This window comes from Galleria mellonella, unplaced genomic scaffold (genome assembly GCF_026898425.1).
Source record: "Galleria mellonella isolate WM207_F2 unplaced genomic scaffold, CSIRO_AGI_GalMel_v1 utg38, whole genome shotgun sequence".
In the NCBI taxonomy this organism is placed as follows: domain Eukaryota; kingdom Metazoa; phylum Arthropoda; class Insecta; order Lepidoptera; family Pyralidae; genus Galleria; species Galleria mellonella.
The window spans coordinates 4,169,305-4,183,454 of NW_026442090.1; the positions used below are offsets into that span (position 1 = coordinate 4,169,305).

The 14,150-nt window shown below is 33.4% G+C and overlaps 1 protein-coding gene across 1 annotated transcript; it reads right to left on the minus strand.

Annotated features, from left to right (window-relative positions):
- Positions 1-713: 713 nt before the first annotated feature.
- Positions 714-11,436, minus strand: LOC113523025 (uncharacterized). The gene is given in 7 exon segments (XM_052897718.1): positions 714-996; positions 2,118-2,178; positions 2,181-3,399; positions 5,596-5,856; positions 8,229-8,430; positions 9,553-10,835; positions 11,172-11,436. Coding segments are annotated over 7 exon segments (3,423 nt in total). The 5' UTR covers positions 11,364-11,436; the 3' UTR covers positions 714-791.
- Positions 11,437-14,150: the final 2,714 nt, after the last annotated feature.

The window sequence follows — 14,150 nt, forward strand, 5'->3', positions numbered from 1 at the left end:
GGATGTACCCTCATCAAAACGAGGTAGTACTGGTCTGACAACTAACTCTCTCGACATGAACTTTCAGGTCGTGGGATCCGAAGTATTAGTCCACAGGGATATTGATCTAGTCATTCTCGAAAAAAATATATTGTCGCTAAGGCTAAAAGTTTGGTGTACTAGCAAATATTGTGCTACTGCAGCTACTTAGTGTAACTAATTTACTACACTACTAGCAGTACACATAGTAATTTAATAATTATTATATGTCAGCCACACCACGGATAATAGTTCTAGCTACACGCCCTGGCTTCGCACGGGTATATTAATTTTGTATTTTTCCGTACGATTTTTTAAACATTTCCTTTCATACAAATCTCGTCCTGATATTTACAAATAAAGCAGAAAAAGAATAAGCCAAATATTTTTTAAAAAAATTATTGTTAAAAAGTTTTTATTAGATCACAACTGTTAATAGGAAGTGGTTTTAACCACAGGCACTATCCTTAATCGGCGGTGGTTTCATTCTAAACATGACATCGCTACTTGGGTATATCTAGCGAAAAAGTTCATCTGAACTACTTTTTACAAACTAAACAGGTCTGTTGTTCTACTGTAAAATTTTATTATAATTCAAATATTCATAGTAATATGCTATGCTTCAAAATAAAGACCTATGAAGCATATTCCCATTCGAAATATCGTTTTAAGGAACGTTTTTGCAATAAAATCGATTAGTTATTATAATTATATTATTAGTAAATTAAACAACCGATAATAAAAATAAAAGCAAATAAATTATAATCTAAAATCTAAAGCTCGCTGTGCTTGGCAGGCGGCGCTGGTGGTGCCGCGGGAGGGCGATAGTATTGCTCGTAGATAGCATCCCAGAAACGAATTCGCTTCTCCAGTAGTGTTCCTCTCAGTTGCAGCTCCCTCCCTATCTCCATGTAAGGGAAACCATTTGCGTTTGTAGGGGGCCATGCTGGATATGATGATCCTTCTGGCACCGGATTACTGTATAAAAAACATTATTTGATTCATATATAATAGAATATAAGTATATCATACTTCTATTTTAATTTATCTACTGATTAATATTATCAGATTATTATTAGCCATTAAAGATATTACTTATAATGTATCTAATACATTACCTACTTTTTCTCTTTACTAGAATAAAAAAAAACTATATAGAATAAAAAAAAAACTACATATTGTATGGCTTGAAAATAGCAATGGTTCAGCTCACCCATTGGCATCGTAACAAACAACCAAATTGTGAATAAATATCTATAAACTGAACTTAAACACTTCCTCGAACATTATATTATAATACTAGAATTGTCCTTTTTAAACGAAATTTGACTTACCACTAATAATAAGATCTACATATCCATCAAAATATCATACATTTCCAGTACATGATTCGATCAGCGATTAATGCTCTACAAATCGCAAATTCGGTCCCAGATGAAGTATTGCTGTCACTTATATAGTCACTGTCACTAGAGCGAGAGCACCTAGATATCAGCTTGAACGCTTCGACTCAGTGCAACGACGAGCTATGAGAATTGTCGAAGATACCAGGCTTGCAAGCGGTATCGAACCCTTAAGTCTTAGGAGAGACTTTGCCCCACTCTGCGTCTTCTACCGCTTGTACAACGGATTGTGCTCAGAGGAATTATTCAATATGATTCCCACGGCCATTTTCTATCATCGTACGGCTCGAAATCGACAGAGTTCATCCTAATATCCTACAGCCTAAATGGCCGCGTACAAGGCGGTTTTAGAGATGTTTTCTCCCACAAACACTCAGGTTATGGAATGAGCTCCCTGCCGAGGTTTTCCCAAGAGACTACAGCATGGAGTTCTTCAAAAGGGGGGTAAAGACGTTTCTTCAAGGTCGGCAACGCGCGCGTAATACCTCTGGTATTACAGGCGTTCATAGGCTACGGTAACCGCTTACCATCGGGTGGGCTATATGCTTGTTTACCACCTCAGTGGTATAAAAAAAAATGCTGTCAAATCCATAACTTGAACAATTAAAACGCACAAGTAAAGGCCACACATAAGTACTATAATTATAGGTTTACCTCATTCTTAGCTCTAGGATAAAGAACAAAAGCATTGCTTACCCAGTCTTAATAAAATTTGACCACAGGTCTCTCACAGTTGCTTTAATTTCTGTAAGTCGTCACTAATATTTTTTTCATCTCTACCATCAATGAATGTTCCATCAAGTACAGCCACTGTTTGAGCGCAATGATTTGCTCCTCGAAGACTTGGATATTGTTCCGGAACATTAACTTCTTCAATAAATGAATATTCATATAAATATATTTCGTCATTACCAGCTTCGACTTGTAACTTTATAGACCTCAGTGCTGGATATGCAAAAAGAATATCAGTGAAATAATCGACATAACCAGTTACAGTGTCTGAACTTATTGGACTATCTTTAAAATAGAATTTTTTAATCTGCTCAACTACTTCATCCTTCTCATTTTCATTTTCGAATTGCAAATCAGCTGGTAGAAAGTCAGAAAATTTCTCATTTATTCTGTCCTTCCATAGTTCAAAAAGTGGCAAACGGAATAGACCTTCCATGTTAGCAAATCCATATAGCAACGGTACTTTATTATATTTTCCATTTTTCAAAATATTAACAGGGGTATCATCAAGAAACTTCTCTTCCCCTGTATCACGTTCGACACATAAAGTAAATCCAAAAGTGGAATCAGGAACATCTAAGAATGGTTTAGAAGCTATTATTTCATAAGGCACCGTTTTATAGAATTCTTCCAAAGCATAAAAATCTTCAACATTTGTGAAATTCAACAATTTTGCGTAATCTTTTGCATTCTGAAGAGGATCTTGTTGCAACGACCATACGGCTGTATTGGAACCACTCTCAGGTATTGCTTTAGTAAAAAGTCCTTTGGTTAGGGGTGAAAGCAATAAAAGATCAACAGATGCAGAACCTGCACTGTAACCAGCTATAGTGACATCATCCGGATTACCCCCAAAGCTGCCAATGTTTTTCTTTACCCATCGCAGTAATGCAACCTGGTCTTTCATACCGGCATTCCCGGGAGCATATTCTGTACCCAAGCATAGGAAACCTTGTACACCAAGTCGGTAATTAAATGTTACGACTATCACATCTTTAGTTTTAACCAATTTTTTTGGAGTTACTAAATCCCCATAACCCACGTGGAAAGCACCTCCATGTACATAAACCACAACAGGAATATTTTTATTGTTTGTTTTTGGTACATATATATTTGCAATCAGACAATCTTCTTGCATAATTTTCTCTATCCCATATGTTCCAACAAATTCTTTAGGTTGATGGCATATTATGCCTTTATCTACTGCATCTAATGTTTCTAACCAAATTGGTGCAGGAAGAGGGGCCTGAAAATTAAAGGAAAATATAAATATAGTTTTCAGGACTTAATTTTACAATTCAACTATAGTTAAGATATTTAAAATCAACATTTCTTAAAACGTGACTCAAAATATAGGTGGGTAATATACAGTAATATCTATATATCATAGTTACAATGTCTATATTGGCCAAATCTCGAATATGTTAAATATCTTTTATCCAATATATTCAATGTTAGATAACAGGAAAAATTAGGAATAAAGAACTCGTTTAAAATTAAATAGATATTCAACTGGTACTACTGAGTGATGTCCTTTTTCCGCAATTTTTTATCAATTTCCAAAAGAAACCAATTTATAAATATTGGAACAATACTAATATTAACTATGTCTAGTTCTAAAGCTCAGCACCTTAAACTCGAAATCTTAGAAGTAGCAAATAATAGCTAGCTCTTGTTGCCAGGATTAAATCATTTAAAAGCCTTGATTAAGAGGTTCTGAGAAAATTACTCTAAGAAATTAATTCTTTTGAGTAAAAATAATACGCGTGTACTAACAAGAGTTCTTACTGGACACTGCAAACTAAACAAGCAAATGGCTCAACTAAATTTATGCCCAAAAAGTGTTTGCAGGTTTTGTCACAATCAAGAAGAAACGCCGCAGCACTTATTTTATGAATGTAGCCCACGCATGTGTTAGATATTTATTTTAAATTATATTAATTTTCTTAAACATCTTGTGTTAAAATGTGTACCTGCATTTATTAATAAAAATGAGACTAATTACTTTAAATATAATAAAATATTAAAATTGTTATTATACCAAATTTTGTAATGAATTATTCTTGTAATGTATATAAAACACTAATTTATATTTTAATTGATTTTATAATTATTTGTTATCATGATACTTAAATAAAAAGTAATGAAATTGTAAGTACACGTGGTCTCACTAACTTGTTCACTCGAATTCGGTCCTGTGGATATAAAAGATTGTTATTTGGGTGGGGAGACACTTCTTGTCCAACCGTTGAACAGAGCGGAGCTCCCTGACGTATCAAGAGTGAACAAGTATAGTAAACCACGTAGTCATTATATAAAATATATCACAATTATTGTTGATGGAAGTCCTAAAGAAGCTATAGTTAAATAAGTGTCAATGGATTAACAGTAGTTGGGTATTTATGTTATATATTCCTAACTCTATTCGGTGCGCTCAAACTCTTACTACTTACTTACTCTTTCTTATAACTACCTCTCACTTTAGTACTATTTTCCTGTGTTCTCTCTTCGTTTTCCTTCGTCATTTTTTTTCTGTTGTATGTGTGCTGTAAAGTATGTGTATGTTATGTATATATTTAATTGTGTATATATTATATATGTGTATATATATGTATGTGTACATATGTATGTATGTATCTATATGTTTGTATATGATAATATTTATGTAATAGTACGCCACCTACTCTTTGTCTTTTTCTCAATGTCCTCTACCCAAAGGTTGTCTGGAAGAGATTGCTTAGCGATAAGGCCGCCTTTTGTATCACTTCTCATTAATATTTACTGTATTTGTTATTTCTCTTTTTACTCGGTGCAATAAAGTGTAAATAAATAAATAAATAAATAAAATATTATCTGTTATATATTATATACATATATGTAAAGTTAGTATTACGTAGTACCTCACACATATCATATATATATATATATATATATATATATATATATATATATATATATATATATATATATATATATATAATCTCCATTTTTAAGACATTCATAAACGATATATCTACTTTGCTTTACTAAAAATACACTTTATATAAGAACAAACTTCACTACAAAAAACATCTTAAAATTCCTATCATTGATAGTAATTAGCAGCGACCTTAAAAAATACGACGAGCACGAAAGATCATGAAGGTTCCACTGTCACTTTTTTTTCTGCGTGGAAAAAACTTATCTTTCAATAGTAATAATAATAAATGCCTAGTTCAAAATACCTAACGAAAATATCACATAAGACAGACATAAAAAAATCATACCAATTGATAATCTCCTCTTTTTTTAAGTCAATTTAAAACTAATTGAAAAATGATGATAATGATTATACTTATTTCAATAAAGTAAAAGTCAAACATTAACTATAAGTTTTTAAAATTTATATGAAATTGTTGGTAACATACTTTTATGTTATTTAAAAAAAACTTTTAACATTTACCTTAAATTTATTTGGTCCTGTCGGTGCCCTAGCATATGGGACTCCATAGAAAATGAAGATATCCTCTTCGGGGTCTCTAAATCCACGAATAGATCCTTGGGAAATACGAACAATCCTGGACTCTGCCTCATCACTTGTCTGATCACAAACTACGCCTGCTACGAGGCACACACATAGAAGCAACCTCCGCATCGTGATGACATGCAATAACTGAGCACTTAATAAACAATCAGGTAAGTCGACATATAAATAATAATAGTATGATATCTAAATGACTACACCCAATAAAAAATATATAAGATATATTATTCTTTATCGTAGTAGATAAGAATATTATTTACTGCAGTAAAGTACAAAATCAAATTATCGATATTGTCAATTTATTTATTTTTTCACTTAAAAGACACAAATATGTGTACAAACATTGTGACCTTCCGAAGTGAACAAGGTTTACGAAGTAATTGCTGTTACAACTTCCTCCTTATAAACATAATATTAAGTATATGTATACAATGCAACGCAACAATATAAATTTATATTACTATTATAAAGAGGAAAGATTCGATTTATTGTTTGTAATAGATACACTCAAAAACTACATAATGGATTTTAAAAATTCTTTTGCAGCATAGGTTATGTAGTAATTTCGTAAATTGTATATACTCGTGCGAAGCCAGGCTCGATGTTTAGTAAAATAGGTATATCCAGATTATGCGAGTGACGGCGTTTAATTTAATACATCAGATACTTTTTATTTGTCGGACATAGATTTGTCACTCAAATGAATATTTAACTGGCTGATCTTTCACTCGAATGAATATTTAACTGACTGTCTGATCCTCCCTGGAAAAGCTAAGCATTGAGGAGTGTGGCTTGGCTTGGTCTTGGTTGACAGCGGTCGCATAGCTCCACTCGGCTTGGCTCACTTAGCTAGTTCGTTCGGAAAAAAAATTAAGTTGTCGTCTACTCGCTTTTGTATTATTGAATACTCACTCAAGTTCATTTGTAACTGAAAATGAAAATATTGATGTGCAATTAGATTTAGTATCATCAAGCTGTCGATTATGTGTAAAATTAATAAATATTTTTTTCTATTTTCAGTGTTCGCTTAAGTACAAGGTAGATAAAAATATAAAAGGAAGATAATATATATACGGGCGATAACCTCGCCCGGGCTACTGGTTTCAGATGTCGGGAAACCAGTGCGGAATGCTAGGTAAAAATGAATTCACTTTAGTTAATTAGGGCACAAATAATATAATACTATATTGTTAGGGGGAAAGGGATTGTAAATAATGGGGTCTAACTTCCTCATTGATAGCAATATCAGATCGACCTCTACGCGGTTCCCCCTGAAAAACATCGTAGTTAATTTTAGTAGAATTTTTCAAATACTAGTAAAATGTATTTTATAATTGTAAACTTTTTTTTTCTTGTTTATTCTATGGTTCGAAAAAAATTTCATCTCGAGTCTAATACCAATACTAGCGTCTGTGACGAACATGCTTGTTGTTTACTTCGGTAACATATTAATTTTATCCCATCCTGCGGTCTCCTGATAATAAAGTAATTTTTTTTTGTTTAAATGTGATTTCTATTATGTTTTTCTATTATATATATTATGTTTATCATATGCACCTATATTACTCGTACCTATGAAATATTATTTGTAATGATTGTTCAATAAAAAAATCTCATATTAATTTATAAATACTAATTATAAATAATGTGGTCTATTAAAGCAGTTAAAAATATTTGAAATTAAAATGTTAATATTTTTAATAAATATCTACGTTAAGTCCTGTATCTTCGATGTATAGTACCTATACATCTCCCAAAGGATGTACCCTCATCAAAACGAGGTAGTACTGGTCTGACAACTAACTCTCTCGACATGAACTTTCAGGTCGTGGGATCCGAAGTATTAGTCCACAGGGATATTGATCTAGTCATTCTCGAAAAAAATATATTGTCGCTAAGGCTAAAAGTTTGGTGTACTAGCAAATATTGTGCTACTGCAGCTACTTAGTGTAACTAATTTACTACACTACTAGCAGTACACATAGTAATTTAATAATTATTATATGTCAGCCACACCACGGATAATAGTTCTAGCTACACGCCCTGGCTTCGCACGGGTATATTAATTTTGTATTTTTCCGTACGATTTTTTAAACATTTCCTTTCATACAAATCTCGTCCTGATATTTACAAATAAAGCAGAAAAAGAATAAGCCAAATATTTTTTAAAAAAATTATTGTTAAAAAGTTTTTATTAGATCACAACTGTTAATAGGAAGTGGTTTTAACCACAGGCACTATCCTTAATCGGCGGTGGTTTCATTCTAAACATGACATCGCTACTTGGGTATATCTAGCGAAAAAGTTCATCTGAACTACTTTTTACAAACTAAACAGGTCTGTTGTTCTACTGTAAAATTTTATTATAATTCAAATATTCATAGTAATATGCTATGCTTCAAAATAAAGACCTATGAAGCATATTCCCATTCGAAATATCGTTTTAAGGAACGTTTTTGCAATAAAATCGATTAGTTATTATAATTATATTATTAGTAAATTAAACAACCGATAATAAAAATAAAAGCAAATAAATTATAATCTAAAATCTAAAGCTCGCTGTGCTTGGCAGGCGGCGCTGGTGGTGCCGCGGGAGGGCGATAGTATTGCTCGTAGATAGCATCCCAGAAACGAATTCGCTTCTCCAGTAGTGTTCCTCTCAGTTGCAGCTCCCTCCCTATCTCCATGTAAGGGAAACCATTTGCGTTTGTAGGGGGCCATGCTGGATATGATGATCCTTCTGGCACCGGATTACTGTATAAAAAACATTATTTGATTCATATATAATAGAATATAAGTATATCATACTTCTATTTTAATTTATCTACTGATTAATATTATCAGATTATTATTAGCCATTAAAGATATTACTTATAATGTATCTAATACATTACCTACTTTTTCTCTTTACTAGAATAAAAAAAAACTATATAGAATAAAAAAAAAAACTACATATTGTATGGCTTGAAAATAGCAATGGTTCAGCTCACCCATTGGCATCGTAACAAACAACCAAATTGTGAATAAATATCTATAAACTGAACTTAAACACTTCCTCGAACATTATATTATAATACTAGAATTGTCCTTTTTAAACGAAATTTGACTTACCACTAATAATAAGATCTACATATCCATCAAAATATCATACATTTCCAGTACATGATTCGATCAGCGATTAATGCTCTACAAATCGCAAATTCGGTCCCAGATGAAGTATTGCTGTCACTTATATAGTCACTGTCACTAGAGCGAGAGCACCTAGATATCAGCTTGAACGCTTCGACTCAGTGCAACGACGAGCTATGAGAATTGTCGAAGATACCAGGCTTGCAAGCGGTATCGAACCCTTAAGTCTTAGGAGAGACTTTGCCCCACTCTGCGTCTTCTACCGCTTGTACAACGGATTGTGCTCAGAGGAATTATTCAATATGATTCCCACGGCCATTTTCTATCATCGTACGGCTCGAAATCGACAGAGTTCATCCTAATATCCTACAGCCTAAATGGCCGCGTACAAGGCGGTTTTAGAGATGTTTTCTCCCACAAACACTCAGGTTATGGAATGAGCTCCCTGCCGAGGTTTTCCCAAGAGACTACAGCATGGAGTTCTTCAAAAGGGGGGTAAAGACGTTTCTTCAAGGTCGGCAACGCGCGCGTAATACCTCTGGTATTACAGGCGTTCATAGACTACGGTAACCGCTTACCATCGGGTGGGCTATATGCTTGTTTACCACCTCAGTGGTATAAAAAAAAATGCTGTCAAATCCATAACTTGAACAATTAAAACGCACAAGTAAAGGCCACACATAAGTACTATAATTATAGGTTTACCTCATTCTTAGCTCTAGGATAAAGAACAAAAGCATTGCTTACCCAGTCTTAATAAAATTTGACCACAGGTCTCTCACAGTTGCTTTAACTTTCTGTAAGTCGTCACTAATATTTTTTTCATCTCTACCATCAATGAATGTTCCATCAAGTACAGCCACTGTTTGAGCGCAATGATTTGCTCCTCGAAGACTTGGATATTGTTCCGGAACATTAACTTCTTCAATAAATGAATATTCATATAAATATATTTCGTCATTACCAGCTTCGACTTGTAACTTTATAGACCTCAGTGCTGGATATGCAAAAAGAATATCAGTGAAATAATCGACATAACCAGTTACAGTGTCTGAACTTATTGGACTATCTTTAAAATAGAATTTTTTAATCTGCTCAACTACTTCATCCTTCTCATTTTCATTTTCGAATTGCAAATCAGCTGGTAGAAAGTCAGAAAATTTCTCATTTATTCTGTCCTTCCATAGTTCAAAAAGTGGCAAACGGAATAGACCTTCCATGTTAGCAAATCCATATAGCAACGGTACTTTATTATATTTTCCTTTTTTTAAAATATTAACAGGGGTATCATCAAGAAACTTCTCTTCCCCTGTATCACGTTCGACACATAAAGTAAATCCAAAAGTGGAATCAGGAACATCTAAGAATAGTTCAGATTCTAATATTTCTAAAGGCGCCGTTTTATAGAATTCTTCCAAAGCATAAAAATCTTCAACATTTGTGAAATTCAGCAACTTTGCGTAATCTTTTGCATTCTGAAGAGGATCTTGTTGCAACGACCATACGGCTGTATTAGAACCACTCTCAGGTATTGCTTTAGTAAAAAGTCCCTTGGCTAGAGGTGAAAGCAATAAAAGATCAACAGATGCAGAACCTGCACTGTAACCAGCTATAGTGACATCATCCGGATTACCCCCGAAGCTGGCAATGTTTTTCTTTACCCATCGCAGTAATGCAACCTGGTCTTTCATACCGGCATTCCCGGGAGCATATTCTGTACCCAAGCATAGGAAACCTTGTACACCAAGTCGGTAATTAAATGTTACGACTATTACATCTTTAGTTTTAACCAATTTTTTTGGAGTTGCTAAATCCCCATAACCCACGTGGAAAGCACCACCATGTACATAAACCACAACAGGAATATTTTTATTGTTTGTTTTGGGTACATATATATTTGCAATCAGACAATCTTCTTGCATAATTTTCTCCATCCTATACGCTCCAACAACTTCTTTAGGTTGGTAACATATTATACCTTTATCTACTGCATCTAATGTTTCTAACCAAATTGGTGCAGGAAGAGGTGCCTGAAATTTAAAGAAAAATATGAATATAGTTTTAAGGACTTAATTTTAAATTTCAACTGTAATTAAAATATTTAAAATTAACGTTTCTTAAAACATGGTTGTAAAATGCCTAACGAAAATACCATATAAGATGGACATAAAAAATGTAAAAGAATTAACAATTTCCTCTTCTTTGAAATCAATTTAAAATTAATTGCATGATGATGATAATAATTATACCTATTTCAATATAACAAAAGTTAAATATTAACTTTTACATTTACATTACATTAATAAAATGTAATAATTTTTAGAAGATTGCTCGTAACGTATCCTACTTAAAGTTTTAAAATTTACCTTAAACTTATTTGGTCCTGTCGGTGCCCTAGCATATGGGACTCCATAGAAAATGAAGATATCCTCTTCGGGGTCTCTAAATCCACGAATAGATCCTTGGGAAATACGAACAATCCTGGACTCTGCCTCATCACTTGTCTGATCACAAACTACGCCTGCTACGAGGCACACACATAGAAGCAACCTCCGCATCGTGATGACATGCAATAACTGAGCACTTAATAAACAATCAGGTCAGTCGAGGTGTAAAGAATAATAGTATGATATCTACATTATTCTACCAAATGACTACACCCAATAAAAATTATATAAGATATGTCACTCATTATCGTAGTAGATAAAAACATTATTTACTGCAGTAAAGCACAAATTGAAATTATCGATATTCCCAATGTATTTCTTCATTAAAAAGACAGATTTACGAAGTAATTACTGCTACAACTTCCTCCTTATAATAACATCCAAACATAATATTAGGTAAATGTATAAAGAAACAACAATATTAATCTATACTAATGTTATAAAGAGGAAAGATTTGATTGATCGTTTGAAATGGATAAATAACACTCAAAAATTATTTAACCGATTTTAAAAGTACTTTTGCAGCATAGGCTTTGTATTATTTTCGAAAACTGTATCTACCCGTGCAAAGTCGATGATATCAAATGATAACATTATTTTCTACAGATAATAATTTGCACCTGTTACATTTTTAACCGTACACCGTACATACAGAAGCTATGCTACTTTTAAGAATTACAGAACAACTAAATTAACTATGTACTATACTGTTGACTAAAATTGCGTGCTCCTATCAATTTATTTCCGTGATATGTACTCAAGAAAGAATCGCCGACAATCAATTAATAAATTGCACTAACTTAAATTTTCTTTATGCAACTTAAAATTGCAAACAAACTGACGGTCCACCTGATGGAAAGTGGTAACCGTCGCCTATAGACATGAGCAGTCTCATGGACATAACGGAGTATACTGTTTCACCCATGATACCCCCGATGCATTGCTATTCCTGAGAACTCAGACGTTATTCCTCTGTACCCTGTAAATTAACTGCCATACCCCACCCTTCAAACCGAAACACAGCCATGCGAACATAACTGATTCACGGTAAAACACGAATAAATACTTACACAATGCTTTCACCGCAAATAAAATAAGTACTCACCAATATGCTCAGATGATTTCAGAAAAGAGAAAATTCTTAAAAATAATTTATTGGATTCTGTTTTTTTAACGTATACGAAATTAAACCATGTATGTGAAATAAGACCAAATAACATGTTTTTCTTATCAAACTAGGGTGTAAAAACGACATGAAAGGTATCATAAGCGAGTATTGTTAATGTATATAGGTGATGGTGACCACTTTTACATCAATCAAATGAAATCAGCTGAGTAAAGTCAACACCCGAAGCGTACGAAAACTACCTACGAAAAAGCACTACTGAGCGCGCCTTGTGCATATCACGCGTCATGTGGATCGTAAAATTTCAAATACATTGCGCGGAGTCAAATCTAAGAATTGTTAAATTTATGGCTGTAGTGCATTTCCGATGGGAAAATAATGTCCTGTCCCTTCTACTATGTATAGAGCTTATGGCTCATACTTTACAGTGTCCTTTCACCCTGTATATCGATAGCGTGTGCGACGCCAAGATTACAGGCTGCACTAACTGATTTTCCAATTTTCCACTATTAACCGCGCGATCGCCGCATTCGTCAGTGGCGCCGCACGTCAACGTAACAGATTGGCGTAATAAAGCGACGGAAACAATGCCATTGGTGCGGAAAAGAAAACTGTAAATGGTCCTGTCAGGCACATTCTACATCAGGGTTTCTCAAAGTTATAGATTAAAAATAGCCGAGAGTTCGGACAAAACTGCAGATGCAAAACTGCAAACAGTTTCAATTTTTTTAAATAATTCTTTGTTAGATTTTAAAACAAAGGAGACGGTTCCCACTTATGTCTTCATGTTTTTCCCGAAATTGAAATAAATATTGTAGAAGCAAATAATAATGCGAGTAACTAACGGGTGACATACAATAACATAATAAAACTTATGTAATAAGCCAGCTGCCAAACTGTGGACCGTGGGGTCCACTGTTTGAGAAACTCTGCTCAAAGCCAAGAATGGTCCAGTGGACACTACCCAGTCTCCCTTCTAAGCGTACTTGACGAGTTGCAGTTGAAAGAATATTTATATAAACTTATACAACGACAGTCGAGTATAATTTTTATAAAGGTTTGTATTGTTACATGTATGTGCGTATATTTTATACACACAACAGGAATGTCAACGACAGTCGAGTATTATTTTTACCCACTAAAGCAGCAATTAATCGTTTTTATTGTGCGGGAAACCATAATCAGAAAGGCAATGTGTTTAGGTACATCGCTATGGTCAATAAATACTAATACTAAAGATAACTCACAACTTATACACAAAAAAAATACGATCAAGTTAAAAATAGGCTTCAACAGTACTACTTACCAATTAATATCCTCGATAGGTTTAAACATTTGATGTGCATAATAATTCCATCAATACTTCAGTGACACTCCACTGAAGCACACGTAAAAACCGGAGTGGGCTTCAATCGATCGGACGACCAACACAGCGAAATTTCTAAATACCATGAAAAAGAGAAAGGTATTATTGGTAACATTTTTTAAACTTTTACCTTGCATTGTTATATAACATATGGTTTAGGTTCAAAAATAATTGAAATTTTTACAATTCATAGTACCACTTCTGCGTGGTTTGTAAAATTGTAAAAGAGAACAAGGTTTGAGTCCTGCCGTCAAAATCTTTTCAATCAAGATGTAACAATTCTCGTATCATACTAAGTATTGTAAAACTTTAACCAGGTAACTGAGGAAATACGTTTATGTACTGACGGAGGAATAACTGTAATAATTTATAACACATTACAATTTTTCTAACGTTCATTTAAATA